Raw genomic sequence first — 20,766 nt, 5'->3', positions numbered from 1 at the left:
TACAGTCCTTAATACTCTCAATAGTATTGATCGTTATGTAACCTGAAAACTGAATGAAAATAGAGTGTTGTACTAGAATTAAGTGTTTTTGTCTCCTGTTACACTCACGACCTGTTGTCTCATTAACAGAAGGAAGTTTTAAATGATTAAGCTCATTTTGTTAAAGGCAGATGTAACGATTTCAGTAAAGGACCCCTGCAGACAAGGACTGCCTACCATGGTCGAGTCCCGGGGCGCAACTGAACTGTCAAAATATCGGCTGGGGAACATAGATTTTAAGAGCTTTCAAAACTCACATTGGTGGCATTTCAACCAGTGGTTTTAATAGAAAATAGTCCCAGTCATGTTATTTAACGTACCCGTACGTCGTCATGTATAACATTTTATTTTTCATATATTATCAACAATTAGGCTGTATCGGACTGGTCCGGCGGTCATCGGACAAGCGGAATAGATGCGTGTATACAAGGCTGCACTGATATTTCAGGGTGGGCGTAGAGGGTGCTTCCACTAAACAGAAGAGTTATCTACTACCCTAGTGTGGAGTAAGCCAAATTTTTTTTTCTTTTTTGTTGATAAGTGGCAAATTAGATTTTGTAAGCACGCCTCACTAAACGTTCAGTGTTTGATGTCTGCAATTTTAAAGGGATAAGTCAGTTGTACTTGGCATATCGCGACATTTAGGTGCAGTAAGTATAAGTGGTACGACTGTCTATCCCAAAAAACTTGCCCGAGCATGGAGACCACGGAGAGGACAGCGGAGACACCGGACCCGCTGGATTTCAGCGTGGAGAACGTGGAGAAGGTAAGATCCCGTCCATATGGGTATTGGTTTGACACCTGGGTTAATACAGTTTCATCGACAAACTGCTGTTAGGGGTCATTTTGCACCGACTGCCATATGTACGTAGGCTATGCAACTCGGAACCGTTAGGTCATCAATTTATTTAGATCAGTCAGCTTAAAGAAATAACAATTAAAGACATTTAAAAACCGGATAGTTTTTAATAAATAGAAAACTGAAACTTAAAAAAAAAAAAAATTATCAAAGAAGCAGTCAGGTGTCTAACTTTGTACTTTTAAGAAAACAAATAAACGCGCTTCAAATCACTGCAGACAATTAATTGCAAAACGTGAAATCACTGAAATTTTGTCACGGGTTTGTTACTGGTAAATGAAATAACATTTACATCATCCTAGTGCAATATTTAATGCTAATTTCGTTTTTTTTTATTGTGTGCATTTATTGTTACAATTGGGAGAAGCTGGCAGTCAATTGTTCTATTTCAGGTTAATTTGCCAACCTAGCATTTTCCTGTGTTTTTGCCAGATCTTGACCTCTCGAAATCATTTTAGTTTTTCCTTTTTTTTAGGTAAAATTCAACGACACAGCTTGTCTGCCATAGAGAGAAGTAGCATTTAGTTCAGGAGTGGGAGAGAACACTCTTGAATTATAACAGAATGCGAGTCTGTGTGTGTGTGTGTGTGTGTGTGTGTGTGTGTGTGTGTATGTGTGTGTGTTTGTGTGTGTTTGTACCATAACATTTTACAATTCACATTCAATATTGCAAATCTGAGGAAGTTTGTGTTCCTAATGCAAAATGCCATATTTAGTGCATTTCTGTAGCGAAGGAGTCAAGTTTACTCCAGTTGTAGATCTGCTCTTCATTTCGCAATGGTCATGTTTTAACGGTATTATTTATGTGCGTATTGCAGTCACAGTCCCCCCCTAGCTGCTCTTTGGCACCAACCCTGTCAGGTATCGTTTTCACCACTCCCTTATCGTCTGGATGCCGGCGATCGTTAGCCTGTGATGTTTTTCTTTGGCACCAATTGGTTGAGACACCAATGAGGGTCACCTTTCTGTGTAGTGACTCAGAGACACCAGTTCAGTTTCAGCAGAGATAAGGCGCACTCTCAGTAACCCTTAGGATTTCTAGATATATTTTTGGTTCTTTAAAATAACTTTAAAATGTGGCTCAATCGTTGCCACTACAACATTCAGGGTTGTGGGTTCGCGCGGTTCACACGTTTTCCCTGTATTTGCACGGGCTTCCCCATGAGGCACTCCAGTGTCCATCCATCATCCAACAACATGGTTTCAGGTGAATCTGTGTCTCAAAATTGCTCCTAATGTGTGATAATCCTTCTGCGTTTGTGCCCTGCTATGAAGTGGCAACCCCGGTCCCTTTGGTGTCGCCCATCTTGTGCCCTGTGTTACCAGAAATTAGTGCCACTCTGTCCTGGATAAGAGGTGATGGCAGATGAATGGATGGAATCAAACTGGATGAGAAAAAATATTCAGACTGAGTGAATATTCCTGTTGCCAATCCTCACAGTGCTTTAGAGATGGGGGGGGGGTTGGGTTACAGGGGGCATATACCACACTGCAGCTCTGGTGGTACAACATCTGGAGCCTTTTATAGATGCAGGCCCATCGGGGTGTCGCAGAGAGGCAAGAAAAGGGTGGAGAGAAGATAATAAAGGCAGTAGGAGATTAAAAATATATTGTGTGATATATTTTACATCACAAAAACATGTTTGTGTTATCAAAATCTAATATTGCTTTTTTCTGTTTATAAGAAATATTTTTTTTTTGTTCCTGGGAAAATAATTGATTTGTTTGAGTCTGTTTGTGTCCTGGGACTCTGCCTCTGTCTTTGCTGTGGATGTGTGTTGTTTGATTGACAGGATTCCTGTAAGATCATTTCTTGAGCTGTGGTCCCCCCTGTGTACTAAAGCTGGTCTGTACTGTGATTCATCCTGGCCTGTATAGTCGTAAGAAAGAATTTCAATGTTAATACTTTTGAAATGTTCATATTTTTTGAATGTCATGACAATAGTCCCAATTATAGACAGACACAATCTGTTTAACCCTATAATAACACACAGACAATTCTCTTTTCACCGCTTTATCTCCTAAATATTGGTAGGTTATCCCCAGAAAACCTGCATCAGTCTGACAGCTTCCAACACTTATGTGATGAGAGAAAAAAATCAAAAGTGATTTTTGCAATTACACTTTAGAAGAAACAGCATTCAGTGTCGATGAGCGTTTGCTGTCTAAGAGGGTATGACAGCCCTAGAAAAGGGGTGTAAATGATGTAGCATTAGTATCCAAAACCTCCAGATTCTCTGCTAATATAGATGCTGTCCCTGTAAAACCTGCTACTGTTATCAGAAATCTTAGAGTATTATTTGACTATTTGCTCAACTTTTATCTTCACATAAAATCCCTCTCCAAACCTGCATTCTTCCACCTCCATAACATAGCTCATCTGTGCCCATTTCTGCCCAGTACTGATGCCCTAACTCTGGTACATGTATTCATTTCATCCCATATTGGCTACTGCAGCTCTCATTTCATTGGCCTCCCTGCAACATCTATACAAAAGCTTCAATATATTCAGGACTCAGCACCTAGAGGTCTCACTCACATCCCTGCTCACATCCCAGCCATCCTCTCTCAGCTACACTGGTTACCACTTCAGTATCGAATCAAATTCAAACTCTTGCTTCTCCCTTATGAAGCTCTGCATAACCTCGCTCCTCTCTACCTCAGTGACCTCTTGACTCCCTACTCACCCTCTCGCTCCCTCAGATCCTCTAATAATAATCTCCTTGCTGTTCCACACACTAGACTCTCTACATGGGTGCCAATGGCCCTCATACTATGAAACTCTCTCCCACAAACTACTCTTCCTTCTTCTATGAACATTTCTCTATGGTCTCTTCCAGATTTTTTCCCTGTAAAGTGACCTTGGGATTCTGAAAGGCGCTATATAAATGTAACCTATTATTATTGTTATTATTATTTTTATTATTACTACTACTATTATTAGCAGAGACAACATGTAAATGAGCCTCTGTCTGATGTTGAAGTCGCACCGTCATTTGCCTTTGAATACTGAAGGCTGTATGGGTGGGTTTCCGTTGGCCTACACTTGAGTGCTGTTCAGCTGCTTCAGCCATCGCCGGCGTTCCTAATAATATCCCCACCATGTGCTGCTGATGATCACCGTTGGCAACCTGCAACCGTTCCCCAGTGCCCTGTCGTAATAGCAGGTTTCGGTTCTCACCACATGTGCAAGTTCCCCAGTGATTTCTCACCTTCGGCTCTATTTTGGCAGCCTTCAAATTTGGGATGGAAAAAGTACTCTGAAGTTAGTGTTGTTTTCCCACACATGGCTGAGCCTTAATGCATTTGGGGCTGTGCACAAGCCTGATGCAGGCTTGGTGAGCAGGACAGCGTTAACAGGGAGACGAGGCTGCCGACCAGATAACTTTTGGTGAAAATCTTGGAGATCAGTGTGATGGGTTGATATAATTAATGTTGAGAAAAATCTACAGCATCTGGAACATCTGGAAGCAAAAGCAGGTTCCTTTTTACTCCAAAAAAATAAAAATGTAATAAAATTTAAAGCCACACTTGAGATTTTTATAGAAAAATATATTTAAAATTTTTTTCATTTATTATTTCTCAAAGAAAACAATAAAACCTTGCACTCACTGCATTAGCATTTGTTTTTTTTCATACTTTCACGACATATCCTTCACTGGTTTGCCGGTCATTTCAGTGCGCCATCTGCTGGTTGATATGGCAAATGCTGGTCAACATCGCCATTCCACTTATCCCAATGGGTAGCTTGCTGTACATCTAAACCCCTCCTTGATGTCACTGATTGGCCCTCCCAGGCTCTCCATCAGCTGTACTATGACCCGGACATTGACAACAAGAATGTGGCGCAGAAGTGGCTCATGAAGGCCCAGGTGTCTCCCCAAGCCTGGCAGTTCTGTTGGGCTCTGCTCAGCTCAGAAAAGGTGAGTTTCTGTTGGGTCTCTCATCAGATCGAATTTTCTGGAAGACGGCCACCATTTTCATAATTTTAAATGAAAAGCTCTCAGTCACTAACAAATTACTAATGCTAATGTATTTTTCTATTCCTCCACTCTAAATATACAGTGAGGGAAATAATTATTGTCCCCCTGCTGAATTCTGAAGTTGATCTATAATTTCACAGAAAATAATTAGAAAATAATTAGAGTTGATGCCAAACAGATTCACTTTGGTCCCATCTGACCACATCACAATTTTCAAAGCCTCTTTGGAGTTATTCAGGTGTTCACAGGCATACTTCAGACGGGCCTGAACATGGACCCTTTATGGGCTACTTTATGAGCGCTACAAGATTTCAAACCGTAACGGCATAATGTGTTACCAAAGGCTTTTTTAGCGACTGTGGTCCCTGCTGCTTTGAGATCATTAACAAGCTCCTCCTGTGTAGTTCTTGGGTTAGCCATCACCATTCTTAAGATGATTGATGCCGCATGAGATGAGATCTTCCTTGGGGCCCCAGACCGAGGGAGATTGACAGTTATTTTGTCTTTCTTCCATTTGCGAATAATTACACCAACTGTTGTCACTTCCTCACCAAGCTACTTGCTGATGGTCATGTAGCCCATTCTGCCTTTGTGAAGGTAAACAGTCTTGTCTCTGATGTCCTTAGACAGTTCATCGGTATTTCCCATGGTGATAAGGTTGAAGATGTAGACAGGTTAGTGACCCAAGAATATTATTTAACAAAATAATGCCATTAAATGTGAATGCTGACTTGTTATCTGTTAATATTTAATTAAGTACTACTTGTGTTGTTGCAGTGCACATGTACTTGACCTAATTTCTTGCTGGCTTGTGGGGGATTAAATAATTATTTCCCTAGATAAATCACAAATTGGTTTGTAACTGTTATATAATTTTTTTCTTGCTTATGTTGATAATCTATCTGTTAAAATAAACCTGAAATCATAGACTTCTCATTTCTTTGTCAATGGGTCAACTTAAGAATTCAGCAGGGGGTCAAATAATTATTTTGCCACTGTACATCATTAATTCTGTTGTCCTTAAAGCCATTGGCCCTATAATGAAATTTCTTTAGCTTTTAATGTTTTTTTTTTAATGTAGTTACTCGCTGTGGTCCACTATGACTTTTGGTCGGATAATGTATTGATGTGTTTGTGCGTGTGTGTATGTGTCTGTGTGCGTGTGTGTGTGTCTGGATTATGTATATATTACATTGACAAATTTGTAACAATCTGTGCTGTGAATACATTAAAAAAATGGAAATGCCAAGAGTCTTCTTGTATTTCGGTTGGTTACTCATAGTTAGTGTTAGGGCTGGATGGGGCTTAAGGGTGTCATGTTGGGATTAGGGATTTTCATATAGAAATGAATGGCCAGTCCCCTCAGAGATATAGAGTACTTTGTGGGGATCAAATGTCCCCACAATGTAATAATAAATCTGTTATTTTAAGGTTTGGGGCCAATTTTTTTGGTCCACACAAAGTGAGTTTTTGGGGAAACTCAATTTTGTAAAAATATGTGACTGTAATTAAAAGCTAAAAGTGTGTGTGCATGTGTGGTTCTCTGGAATTCCATCATTTAATAAGTGACATGTATGATGTCACCTCACATGGACTGTTGTTGGCCAAACGTGTTACTCTGTCTGTTATCCTGTCACCGTAGGTCCCAGAGATCCAGTACTTTGGGGCCAGTGCCCTCCACACCAAGATCTCCTGTTACTGGGCTGACATCCCTGCAGAGCAGTATGAGAGTCTCAAAACGCAGCTGTACTGCCACATCGCCCGCTTCACTTCTGGTTCCAAGATGGTCTTCACACGCCTCTGTGTGGCCCTGGCCTCCCTCGCCCTCAACCTCATGCCCGAGACATGGCCGGCCGCCGTGACGGCGATGGTGGGTGCGTTCCAGCGGGATGCAGGGGAGACGGCCGGCCCGGCACTGCTGGAGATCCTCACCGTGCTCCCGGAGGAGTTCCAGACCAGCCGGCTGCCTCAGGCCCGTCGTGTCCGCGTTCGGGAAGCCCTGACTGGGGAGTGGGCCGCCGTTTGTCCCCTGCTTCGCCGCGTCCTGCAGCAAGACGACTCATCCTGCCAGGTGAAGGCATGTGCACTCAAGTGCCTCTCCAGCTGGGTGACACTCGAGGTTCCACTGAGCGAGATCCAGGGCCTTTTAGAGGACAGCTTCGCCATGCTGGCCGACCCAGAGCTCTTTGACGCTGCCGTGGAGGCCATCGTTAACACCATCTCCCAGCCAGATTCTCAGAGGTGAGCTACAGCATCGGACAACAGCAGCTGAAGGGATGCGCATCCCCTTCCTCTTCAGCTTGCCGTCGACTTAATGATTCACATGCAACTTTATTGGCAGAACATGGCTTCTTACCTCACAATTTCACATTTAGCACTTAATGTTTTACTTTCTTGTTTGAGCCTTGTGGCTTCCCACCCAATGAGAAAGTATTATTGTTGTTGTTGTTCTTATTATTATTATCTATCCATCCATCCATCCATCCATCCATCACCATAACTGCTTAATCCTTACTGGGGTCGCAGGGAGGAACGGAGCCTATCTGGGGAACAATGGGTGCAGGCTGTCACCAACACACCGCAGGGTGAGCACACACACAGGGCCAATTTCGACTCACGAAGCAATCTATCCTGCATACTTTTGGACCGTGGAAGGACACCGGAGTCCCTGGCGAAAGCCCCTGCGAACACGGGGAGAGAGTGCAAACTCAGGACCGAAGCCTTGCTGTGAAGCAGGAGGGCTAACCACTGCGCCACCATTCTCCATTTTTTGTATAGCATTTTCCAAACCAGAGTCTTTTACAAGAAAAATATATAAAAGCACAACACAAACATAATAATAGAAAACAATTTTTACATTTCTTTTTAAATTTAAGATTCCTTCATATTAAAAACGCTAAGTGATAATGCTAAGCAATAAAAGACATTCAGTTATATAATTATGCTATGATTTTAAGTTTCTGTGGCAAATCCCAGATGAACTTATGTGGTTTATATGTGAATGTTTTATGACCAGTAAGTGGTTGTCTTAAATAGCTGAGGGAATTACCCACAATGCACATGCAGTCAGAGAAAAACAGCAAATTTGAAAGGATAAAGCCTGTGAGGTGGTAAGGAACAGGATTTGTGTGTGTCTGGTGGAGGGGTTACAAATGGAGGATGATGGGGGGGGGTGACATATGGAGGATGACAAGCAGGGAACAGGTGTGAGGCACATGACAGCAGAGGGTAGCACAAGGCCATCGAGAGAGATATGACCAGAGCCAAGTGGATAAAATTTTACTAGACAGACTGTTTCCATGACGACAGCACCAGGTGATGGCATTTTGTGTTAAGGTTTATGGTGGTGTGGAATGTCATAAGGAGATTAGCCCCTATTGAAATTTTTTGATAATTACTTGTGTTCTCATTTCTTTGCCTGCATTGCTTCTTGGTTACCTCGCAGTTGCATAAAATCAAGGCTCTAGCAAAAGCAGATATTTGATCAGCTGAGGATTGTTGCCAGGCAACATGTATGTATTTCTCTGTGTGGGCATTGTTTAATGCTTCCCAGGCACTATACTTTGAAAGCAGGTGAAAATTTTCAGCTAAGTAACTGAACGATGATAACAAGGATGGAAAGACATACCAGTGAAGACAACTTTTCATGCTTTGCAAAAATCATGAGAAAAATGGTGTACCCAGGAGGGAACCATGAGGCACACCTTGAGTTTTAGAGAGAGCCAGTAGGTGTGTTACCATGGGTGACGGCGCTCCTGTGTCTGTTGGCATTAAATCCAGGTATGTCAGTTCGCTGCTGAAGCTGGTGCCCCAGGTGCTGCAGTTGCAAGGTCAGCTGAGGGAGGCAGCAGAGAGTGGGGACATGGAGACCTCCCATGGAATCTGCCGCATCGCTGTGGCCCTTGCGGAGACCCACTCCAGGTGAAAAGTAACAAGCTGTGGGCTTGTCATGCATCAAGAAAGCAGTGTGTGTCATACAGCAGGCTAATATATAACACCCTTATATGAGGTCTGTGATAATGGAACTATGCTATCTAAGGTATGCTGAGATCAGATGACTAAATAAGTAGGTCGTAAATTTGTACTGATGCAAATGTCCTTCTGTCCTGGACTTTGTGGTATTATTATTGTCATACCCGGCTCGTACGATCCTCGTGTGTGCCACGCCCCCCTGATTATCCACGTGTGCTTCCCTGATCGTACCCAGCTGTGTCCAATTATTTTCAACCAGTCCTGTCTATTTGAGTCCATGTCTTACCAGAGTTCAGTGTCTGTCATTGATGTTAGCATCTTTGATGTTTCCCGATTCCCGTAACCCTCCATTAAATCCCCGTTTTGTTCCATATTCCGCCTTCCTGTCTGATCCTTCCTGCCCGCCTGCCCTTTCGCCTTGTTCGTCCACCGCGAACTCTGACAATTATGAGTATAAATCAGGGAGTAATGCATTTAGTACCCTGGTTCTGAAAGCTTATGTTATGGGCAGTTAAGGACTGAAAAAGAGCTAGAATCATTTAAATAGCAAAATAACTATTTCAGTTAATCTGCATACATCAAAAGGCACTTGTACTTGCATGGGCAGAACGGTTTTTGCTGTAAATCTCTGCACGCTTTGTAGGGTTCTGCTGGATCAGGTAGAGAACTGGCAGGGGTTCCTGGCCCTGGTGAACATGGTCATGTTCTGCACTGGCATTGCTGGGCACTACCCTGTGAATGAGACCACCAGCTCCCTGACGCTAACCTTCTGGTACACCCTACAGGTAGGCCTTCCCTCACAACACCCAGGGGTCGTCTGGCCTTGCCTGTCTGGGTGAGGCCGAGCAGCCAGTTAGCATCTGCTATGGATGTGCTGATATGGACAAATGTCTCAAATAACCCTCTTAGAAGAGCATGACCAAAGCAGCTTGTTCATATTTGGTTAGTCGATATAAACCTGTTTTCAAGCATACAAAACATCAGTAGGTTCCAGGGAGGCGTGTTTAATGGATCAGTTATTGATGTAATATTTACAGTATAAGCTCATCGTGACAGAAAGAAACAAAATTAGGAAAATAAACAGAAAAGAGACCTGAAGCTGTGTTTACCTTAAGTATTTAAATGGAAAGGTGACAAGTTCAGGTCTCTGTATGCATGTGCAGATGCATATCTGTGTTGCAGCCTGGCTAAAATTGCATGTATAAAAATAGACTAACCTTTGCTGAAGGAATAAAAGGCCAGTCTTCCAGTCACTCATCTCATTCAAAGTCACATTCTCGTTCCACAGGATGCCCATTGCATCTGTTAACATGTCATAGCATTTATGTTTCTCCTTACAGAGTGCCTTAGCAATGTGGCTGTTAGCATGTCTTAGAATTTGTATTTTTTTTTACAGAGTGCCCCAGCACGAGCCTATTAGCATATCTTAGCGTTTGTGTTTCTCCTTACCAAGTGTCCTGCAGTGTGGCTGTTAGCATGTCTTAGCATTCATGTTTCTCCTTACAGAGTGAACTAGCAATGTAGCTGATAATATATCCTAGTATTCGTGATTCTTTTTACAGCATGTCCTAGCACCTGTCAGTTAGCATGTCTTAGCATTTGTGTTTCTTTTTACAAAGTGTCCTAGTATATGCCTGTTAACATGTCATAGTAGTCATGTTTCTCCTTACAGAGTGCCCTAGCAATGTGGCTGTTAATCCCTCACACCCCCTGCTGCAGGTCTGGGCTGGGTGGGAGGGGGAGGTGGTCTGTCCTCTCTTGATTTCTCCATCCCTCCCTCAGATAACCCTTAAAGCATTTCCCAGTAGCCAAATAACTGCCATAGACAGGAGCTCATTCAACATTAGTGTAATCCTACACCCTCAATTGGCTCTCACATGCAAGTGACCCCACCCTTTTCAGAAAGTAAAACTCACTCAAGGCCTGGGCAGGATCACTCAGGTCTGAACGTTGGGGAAGTCGACCAATATAAAACCACTGGCCTCATATTACCACTTGATTTGTCAGCCTTCTAAGTTCAAAGTCCAGCTGAGATTTGGGTTCAGCTGTTTAGCTGGCATGAGCCACCAGGTGATGTGCACAGAAATTTTAATGTTGCAGGTTCTCCTTTACATGGGATTTTTGATTTATTAAGTTTCTGCCTGTTCTTGTAGTAATGGGTGTGATATTTTTGGAGAAGCCTACCTGACGGAACATTACACATTTGAACATAAAGATATTAAACCCAATTTTCTACTGTTTGTTCTGCCTTGGTGTCATTGGGATTGTTCTAGCTGGCTTTAGTCCACTAAGTTTTAGTAATTTTCTCTCGTCATTAGGTTGTTGAGTTGACACGCGAGCTGTCTGTTTTCCAGGATGACATCATGTCATTTGATGCTGAGAGGCAGGCTGCCTACATGCAGATCTACAGGCCTGTGTACTTCCAGCTGGTGGATGTTCTGCTGCATAAGGCCCAGTTCCCTGCAGATGAGGAGTACGCAACCTGGTCCCCTGATGAGAAGGAGCAGTTCAGGATCTACAGGTAGGTAGTAGGGGTGTAACGGTACACAAAAATCATGGTTCGGTATGTACCTCGGTATTCAGGTTTGCTACGTTTTTTCGGGACAGTGGGGGTAAAAGAAATGAAACATAAATTGCTTCTTTTTTTATGTATTAAATAGCGGTTTACTGAACAAAATATGACTCTCTAAAATAATAAAATTACATAAAAGTAAAAAAATAAATATTCTCTCAAGTAAATAAAAGTAAAGCAAATATCCATTAAGACACACATTTAGAAAATGAACTATACCTTCAAATGCTGGTTTATCTGTGTTCGCTATATCTATGCACACGTGTTTCTGTGCTCAGGGGAAATAAGGAAATGCACAAAGGTGTTGCAAATTTTCGTAGCGAAAATTTTTGGTCCGAACACGTGTACCGTTACACTACTAGTAAGCAGAGGCCACCAGATGGTCCAGTTCAAGAAACAATCATACAGAACCCCTGTGTGCGCTGCAGGGTGGACATCTCCGACACCCTGATGTACGTGTACGAGATGCTGGGCACTCAGGTCCTTAGCAACCTGTATGATAAGCTGGGGAGGCTGCTGACGGAGCCGGAGAGGACGGCACCCTGGCAGGTCTGTCCTGGGGGTCCGGGGCTTGGCTCAGATCTCTTCAGCAGTTTTGTAAAACTGTAATGAGGTTGGCTAACTTGCCCACCCTGTCTTCCCTGCAGCATACAGAAGCCATTCTGTATGGCTTCCAGTCCATCGCTGAGACAACAGATGTCAACTACTCAGACGTCATCCCTGGGCTCATCGGGCTCATTCCCCGAATCAGCATCCGGAACACGCAACTGGCCGAAACGGTCATGTTCACCATAGGTACCTGCGGGAAAACAGGGGTTACCCGTGCAGGGATATCGGTCTCCTTGTGAGCTTTTCACATGGTTTCACCTTTGATTTTTGCTGTAGGTGGGGGGAGGGGGCAGGTAGCTGTAGGTTCATTGTAATGGTTGATTTAATGGAAAAACCAGGTGGAATCGGGTTACATTTTTCTAAAAATGATGTTTTGAGAATGATGGAATGCATGTTTTCCCCATAGGCGCTCTGGCTGAGTGGCTGGCTGACCACCCTGTCATGCTGGGTGCTGTGCTCCCCATGGTCCTTCAGGCCCTGGGGAACCCTGAGCTCTCGGTATCCAGTGTCTCCACACTGAAAAAAATCTGTAGGGAGTGCAAACAAGACCTGCTGCCATTTGCCGGTGACATCATCGCGGTGTCGCAGGTCAGGTGACCTCCCTTTTGGCTGTTTCCCCTTTAGCTACGAGCTGGTTTTAATGCTTGAATATTTCAATGAGCGCTATAGCCCCTGTGATTGTTTGGTTCTGCCTTAAGTTGCTTAGTTAAGTATTTTGTCTCAAGTTTGCTTTGGAATTTGATTTGCCATTTTTGTCTTACACATGGTGACTGGTCTCCCTTTACAGGAAGTGCTCATAAAGCAAATCCATAAGGTTGGTTCTCAAGTAATGTTTTTTTTTTGTTTTGTTTTGTATCTCTCATTACTGGTGTGTTCTGTGTGTCTTACTGTAACAAGTCTGATTGTGACTGACTTGTAAGTGTGCTACCAGCTGTCTTCCTGGAACCAGTTTGTAACCAGTTGGTCTGTTAATCAGTCACTGCACACAGACCATATTACTCACCCACTGCACCTGGCATACAGGGGCAGCTCTGCCTCTCTTTTACTGGAATCTGGTCCCGTCATTCTGTGTACAGTCTAGCCAGTGCATGTGGCTGATGCAGGCCCTGGGCTTCCTGCTGTCAGCCCTCCCAGTGGAGGAGATCCTGGAGAACTTGCTGTCCCTCATCACTCCCTACATCCAGCAACTGGAGAAGCTGGCAGAGGAGGTGGTAAGCCAAACAGTGGCTGCTCTCACAGAACCTGGCGTTTGTCCCTTAAGGCAGTGTTTCCCAAACTGGCATTTGAGGACGCATAGACAGTCCAAGTTTTTGCTGGGGGGAGCAAAAATATGGACTGTGTAGCAGGGAACAGGGAGGGAACAAAAACGTGGACTCGTGTTGCTTTCCAAACCACTGAGCAGTTCCAGTTATATATGCTATGTTTCTTCAGCCAGCATGCTGTTTGATTAAACCAACCAACTAGTCTTGAAACCCATAATTAGATAAAACAGATTTGCTGAGTAGTCTGGGAACCCATGGTTTCAGTGAGTCTTTCTGATATGATACTCAGGCAAATGAGAATCATTCTGAAATGATACTCAGGCCAATGAGAGTCCTTCTGAAATAATACTCAGACAAATGAGAGTCGTTCTGAAATTACTCAGGACTCGCAAATTTTAGCAGAAAAGCTGCAGTAGATATAAGAGCTACAGCTGATTTGGACTCTAAGTTAGGGCTGGTCTGACCATCTGACATAATGGGCAACATTTATTCCCCCCCCCAATCCCAAGCCAGTATTGCTGGCAGAAGTTATCATGGGGGATCCCAAAGTCCAGCTCTCTTCTAAGTACTGGTGTTACTGGTGTGGTTTGAGTGGTTTCCTCACCATGGGAAAATGGGTCCTCTTTTTACAGCCTAACCCCTCTAGCAAGGTGGCCATCATCCACAATCTTGGCATTTTGTCCAGCCTCTTCACCACACTGGATATCAAGAAACAGGGGGAGACAACTGGGGAAGGCTCTCCCCCTGGCGAGGCAGCCCCTGCCCAGCTGGGCGCCAACCCTGTGAGTGCACATGAAATTCTTTATGTTAGTTAATGGCCGGGTAACGGTGATAATCACACAAAGGCTAAGACCTGCTAAAGCAATAGTCATTAGAGTTGGACTTTTGGTTCCTCTTAGGTGGTGGTAGTGCTACAGCATGTCTTTACCCTGATCCAAACCATGCTGAGCAAGTGGCTGAACAACCCTCAAGTGGTAGAAGTGAGTGTTCGACCTCTCCTGCCATTATCTCAGGTCAAGGTGCTTCTGACCTTTTGCCATTTGACCCCTATATTCTTCGCTGTGTGCCCCTTTCAGGCTGTGTGTGCCGTCTTTGAGAAGTCCATGAAGACTCTCCTCAATGACTTTGGTCCCATAGTGTCCCAATTGAGCAAGATGTTGGGCCAGGTGTATGGTACCGTCCCCCAAGCCTCTGTGCTTAATCTTATAAGCCTGGTGAGTTTAGACCTGATCATATGCCCTAGTTGGTCTTGGGTGTTCCTATGTATTACCACTCAAAAGTACACTTGCTGAAAATTAGGTTATTCTATGTAATATATTTTTTTTCAAAATACTTAGATGAAAGACAACCCATTATCCATCCATCCATTTTCCAAACCGCTTATCCTATTGGGTCGCGGGGGGTCCGGAGCCTATCCCAGAAGCAATGGGCACGAGGCAGGGAACAACCCAGGATGGGGGGCCAGCCCATCGCAAGGCACACTCACACACCATTCACTCACACACGCACACCTATGGGCAATTTAGCGACTCCAATTAGCCTCAGCATGTTTTTGGACTGTGGGGGGAAACCGGAGTACCCGGAGGAAACCCCACAACGACATGGGGAGAACATGCAAACTCCACACACATGTGACCCAGGCGGAGACTCGAACCCAGGTCCCAGAGGTGTGAGGCAACAGTGCTAACCACTGCACCACCATGCCGCCCCTACAACCCATTATAATGTATATAAAATATATGCAATGCTGAAGAATATGGAAAATTGTATCTAAATCTTGGATTCCTCCAAATAATTAGTTAAAAACGATCTGCAAGGAATCACCTGACATTCCTTCCCAGCTCTTCTGTAGCACTTCTCACAGATGTAGGATTTTTTTGGGTTGACCGTTTAATGTCATACACGTTCTTGAGGATTAAAATATGAAGAATGAGGCAGACCTGATCATTAGTTTGAGTTATCATTCACTTTCCTTCATCACCAAATAGTTCTTGCATAAGTTCTTGTATAATTCTGTCCAGTCAACCATGATCCAGATGGAATGGTATGCTTTTGAAGTAGGATGTGGGAGCCATGCTGGTCAGACCCATTCATTTCACAAAGATCTATCTCCAGCCATGCAGCCCCTGACCACGACACTACATCCTTCATGCTTGACAGTGGGAGCTATTCATGGAGATCTTATGCGCTTACTCTCTCTGTACCTTACAAATTGTTTTGGATCCAAATATTTGATTTTCTTTTTCTCAGTAGCCCATAAAACCGACCCCCACTCCTGTGCAGTAAGGAGTTAAATGTTTGACTGGTACTGTATCTTATCTCCACTTTTAGATGATTCACAGTTTTGCCAACGAGGAGGAACATTACCCAGGGATCAAAGCTGTTTTTGAACTGGTCACCTCTGTCACCCATTCCATCTTTCAGCAAGGTAGGGATACAGCAGGGGAGTGTGGTGTCAGAGTGTGTGTGTGTGTGTGTGTGTTTGCATCTGTGGTCATGTATAAACAATCAGTCAAAACTTTTGCACCCCACATATTTTTACCACTTTTCAATTTATTTCATTAACTGCAGATTTTTTTATTCCTGTTAAGCATTGGAGAGTTGATTGAACAACAAATGAAAATATGTCAAATAAAACAAGCTTCCTTTATAACATGGAAAGAGTATGTAATAGTGCATGTCTGACATCCTATTAACTGTTTGTATGGTGATGGAGTTCAATTCTAGGCTGTCCTTTAACTTGAAATGCAATAGTTAACTGTTTCATCCTATGAAACAGAGCAGTATTTAATGTCCTTTATAGAAAGACTTCCTCAAATTTGCTCTACTGTTTGAACTGATAGAACAGGTTACTTTGATGAATCAAAAATATGACGTTTTCTTGCTAATAAAGGTACTGAAATGGTGAACATACTGTAAATTTGTTTGCAAAGAGCATTAAGAGTATTTTTAGTGTGAAAAGTGTAAGTGTTTAATAACTTTTAGTGTAAGTGTTAAGTGAGTATCATGCAAATGTACAAAATCTCAGTGTGTGCAAAAACTTTTGACTAGTAGCATGTATTACATTGTGGGGGCATTTGGTCCCTGCAATGTGAAGAAAACCTGTTTATTTGACATTGTGGGAACCATTTTTTCAGTCTGCATAAGGGGAACCTGAATTTTTGAGAAAATTGTTACTGCGGTCAAAAAATTGAAAATGCCAAAGTCTTGTATTTTGTTTGGTTACTTATGGTTAAGGTTGCGGCTGGGTGGGGGTTAAGGGTGTCATGGTGGGATTAGGGTTATGACCGCAGAAATGAAAAGAGAGTCCCTGAACAAAGATGTGAATGTTATACATAGACTGTGTGTCACATGGCTGGGGTTTCCTGTAGTGACGGGCAGGATCCGCGAGGATCCCCGTCTAACCTGCTCTCCTTCTTTCCTTTCCCATGTTTAGTTTTTGTCTTGGTGCACATGTACGCATTTGTCTGATGTGTCCTGTCATGTAGATTTTACACTGGTTTTCCTTGCTTTCTTTCATTATTATTATCCATCCATCCATTTTCCAAACCGCTTATCCTACTGGGTCACGAGGGGTCCGGAGCCTATCGCGTAAGCAATGGGCACGAGGCAGGGAACAACCCAGGATGGGGGGCCATCCCATCGCAGGGCACACTCACACACCATTCACTCACACATGCACACCTACGGGCAATTTAGCAAGTCCAATTAGCCTCAATATGTTTTTGGACTCTGGGGGGAAACCGGAGAACCCAGAGGAAACCCCATGACGACATGGGGAGAACATGCAAATTCCACACGCATGTGACCCAGGCGGAGACTCGAACCCGGGTCCCAGAGGTGTGAGGCAACAGTGCTAACCACTGCACCACCATGCCGCCCCATTATTATTATTATTATTATTATTATTATTATTATTATTATTATTATTATTATTATTATTATTATTAATAATTATTTATTATCATTATTGCATCTTTGTTATGTTTTAGGGCCCAGGAATCATCCTGATATTGTTGATTCGTTTATGCAGCTCCAGGCTCAGGTGTGTCTTCAGTTTTTCTCATCACGTCTACAGAGACCGTGTAGAATATCACGAGAAATTCATTTTTGCAAAAAAAAGTAAATGTAACCAGTGACATCTTTTTACATGCCGGGTTCCTCACAGTTTTGAGACCTGTGTTCCTCCTCTCGATACCCTTGATAGTTGTGGGGGGGGGGGGGGGGGGGTTCAGGGATTGGGGTCCCACTCAGGGTCCTGACAGATTCAGGTGATGTTCTTCCCTATTCGCTGGGTTATTTCTGCTCACACAGGCGCTCAGGCGGAAGGCGGACCTTTTTCTGTCTGAAAATGTTGATGTGAAAGCTGTTTTCCGCTGCGGTGAGTGTGTCTGCACACCGGTACATGCATCCCTCGCCACTCAGTACGCCCACACAGGCTGTAGGGCAGACAAAACCGTCCCATCCATCCATCCATCCATCCATCCATTTTCCAAACTGCTTATCCTTCTGGGTCACGGGGGGTGTGGAGCCTATCCTGGAAGCTATGGGCACGAGGCAGGGAACAACCCAGGATGGGGGACCAGCCCATCACAGGGCACAAAACCATCCCACACCACTTAATTGTTATTACTTTTATGAAGTGGCGAAATGACTTGATAATTTTACAATGAATACTGTGGTGGCCTGACGTAGAAGGTAAACTCTGGTTCCACTTCCAGGGGTGATATCTTTGGAGTTTCCGGAGGCTCCGACTGTGAAGTCTACGTGTCTGTTTTTTGTGAGTATGCTTGGGCATCTTCCATGCTGATATGTTGCTGTAATGGCTTCCTGTTTAACTACATGGCGCCCCCTGCAGGTGGAGCTGCTTCCTCACTGTGGCGACACCCCACCAATAGGCCAGGTGGTGCGGGAGGATGGTGAACTGCTGCTGAAGGCTGTGCTCAAGGTAGGCGTGTGTGACGGTGGGGGCAGTCACATGAGAGAGTGTGTGCTACCCCCCAAACACTCTCCCCCCATCCAGGGCATCGGAGGGTGGTCTCCGCGTGGTCTGATGGAGCATTTCGGGGAGGTGCTATTCTCCCTGAACAAGCACTGTGCCGCCCTGCTGGAGGTGTGGCTGAAAGTGAACTTGCAGCTGCAGGACTTCCCATCACCTCGTGTCTCGGCTGAACAGAAGAAGACCTTCGCAGAGCAGATACTCAGGTACCTCCCAGCATAGCCACTTGTGGGTGTGGTGACTCCCATCGCACCCCAATGAAGAAGAAATGTTTCATACTATAAATTGAGCGAGTGCTGGAATTATCAGAGAAAGAAAAACTAAACCACCTGGCCATTAGTTTGCATGTGGCCCAATGGCATTTCTACTTACACAAAAATGTTCTCAGGTCAGAATGAAAAATGATTGGTTCAGACAGATAACTAATCAGATCTTGATCAGATGTCAGACCAACCACTCAGATGTCTCCCGTAGTCGCTTGGACCCGCCTCCTCTAAAATCTGATTGGGCATCTGTCTGAACCAATCATTTTTCATTCTACCTTCTGAACATTTAGTACAACTCCCACGAGCTTGTATGTGATCATGCATTAGTGGTAGGGGGTTCAAGGGTACAACAGCAAGTCCCACCTTGGAATTGCTATGTTTTATCTTAGGTTCTCTGTGTTGTATCCCATGTATAACTATAGATAACTGTCAGCAGAATGGGAATGATAATGTAACCCCCCCATCCCCCATCAGGGTGCAATCAAACAAATGGCAGCTGAAGGAGACGGTGAAGGAATTTGGCCTTCTCTGTCGAGGTCTGCACGGCACCGAGTACGCCGCTGAATACTGACTCCAGAGCTCTTCTGCACGTACTGTACGAAAATCTTAGGCGGTCTGAGAAAATGATGTATAAATGATCTTCTTCTTGGTGTAAAACTGAAATTTTGTATGTCAAAGTGTGTCAGCTTAGCCATTCCGAAAACCTCCCCTGAAGTCACCCCATAATTTCCAGCAACTATACAATACACGCATGTATTATTTGACTGGACCACTAGCACACCTCGTACAGCTATCAATATCTCATTGACTTTTTTTTTTTAACAAATTAAGTTAATTGAGTGAGCTGGTGGTGAAATTTAACAAATACATGGAATGGCTGGGGTCCCCCTCAGGGGAGGTTTGGGAACTGAAGCTGTGTTCATGTAGCCATCCAGCAAGATGTCGGTGACTTTCTGGAGCACAGAAGAAATTCCTGTCAGTTTTCATTGTGTTACGCATATGTCCCAATGTTAAATTGTGTTTTTGTTCTGAGCACATGTACACATACCACCCAGATAAGTAGCTTTAAACATTTCCTTTGACTGCCTAAGACTTTTGCACCGAGAGGGTCCCGCCAAAGTCGTCATCCGCCGACCTGAGTTTCGTAACTTCTGTAATCTGCCAACTTGGACCTCCTGCCTTGGCCCTCAAACACAGGACTATTCAAGCTTCAGCTGCTACTGGTGTCCCAGAGGGCAGGGGAATCCCAGCAGTGTGATCTCACTTTCCAGCATCGACCCTGGGTGGTCAGGATACCTGAGAGAAAGGGCAATCCCCTCCCCCCCCCCCGATATTTGATTACTTAATGTTCTGAGGTCCATGCGTATTTAATATCACACTCCATTTTCCTTCCCCTCTACGAAAGCGACTCCCTCCCTTTTATACCCCAGCTGAATGCACACCATCCGTCCAGGATCCGGGCGAATGGAGTCTGTCCCAGGAAACACAGGGAAAGTGGAATTCTAGTTTTGACCATGCAGGTAAATGCCTGCCTAGTTAAAAGGAGAAATGGGATTTTAATGTTAAATCTGCAATATCATATATTTTTTGCGTTTTCAAGAATGTTCTTTTTTTGTATTGGATTTTAATTATCTGAAAGACTCTTTTCGCAATTTAATCCTGTGCTCTATACTTTTATATCGAGAAGACTGAAGTGCCCCATAGGAACATTCTGGATGAATGCTATCTATATATTCCATGCAGATAATACTTTGATGAGAAATTAGTATTTCTAAACAGCAGTTTCTCTTTCAAAGTTGTGTTAATGAGTCCAATCTTTCAGTAGGAGCCACTTTCCCTAAATCACAGTGGCCCTCCCAAATCACACTAAATCTAAGGGTGCATCTGAAATTACATACTTGTTTGCTACTTAGTAGGCGAAATATAGCATGCAACATGAGCAGTATTTATGTATCCTCACTACGAACGAGACGGTAGGCTAGGTATATGGATGACATACTACATTCTGAAGTGTGCAACCAATGGATGCTACCCCATTCCACAAGGCCACAGGATTGGCATCCAGAGACAAAAAATGCCGCTCACTCAGAAATTTCTGTCAAGATGATGGAGGAAGTCACTTCTCTGCACAAATGTAGGTAGAAACCAGTACCCAGTTACATATGTATTTTTTGCATTGAGTTTTTTTTTTCTTTCATGGGGGGG

At 43.8% G+C, this 20,766-nt stretch overlaps 1 protein-coding gene across 1 annotated transcript; it reads left to right on the top strand.

Moving 5' to 3' along the window:
- The first annotated feature begins 12 nt into the window (after positions 1 to 12).
- On the top strand, positions 13 to 20,356 carry LOC125716950 (importin-13-like). Its single transcript, XM_048989820.1, has 21 exons — positions 13 to 805; positions 4,696 to 4,821; positions 6,524 to 7,122; positions 8,662 to 8,802; positions 9,497 to 9,638; positions 11,208 to 11,374; positions 11,854 to 11,974; positions 12,073 to 12,220; positions 12,441 to 12,622; positions 12,822 to 12,848; positions 13,111 to 13,245; positions 13,929 to 14,078; positions 14,196 to 14,276; positions 14,373 to 14,510; positions 15,628 to 15,724; positions 17,289 to 17,341; positions 17,611 to 17,677; positions 18,018 to 18,076; positions 18,155 to 18,244; positions 18,320 to 18,501; positions 19,036 to 20,356. Exons 1-21 carry the CDS (start codon positions 737 to 739, stop codon positions 19,130 to 19,132), a joined length of 2,871 nt encoding a protein of 956 aa, XP_048845777.1. The 5' UTR covers positions 13 to 736; the 3' UTR covers positions 19,133 to 20,356.
- Positions 20,357 to 20,766: the final 410 nt, after the last annotated feature.

Source organism: Brienomyrus brachyistius, chromosome 21 (genome assembly GCF_023856365.1).
Source record: "Brienomyrus brachyistius isolate T26 chromosome 21, BBRACH_0.4, whole genome shotgun sequence".
NCBI lineage: Eukaryota > Metazoa > Chordata > Actinopteri > Osteoglossiformes > Mormyridae > Brienomyrus > Brienomyrus brachyistius.
This window is presented reverse-complemented; position numbering and strand designations above follow the sequence as displayed.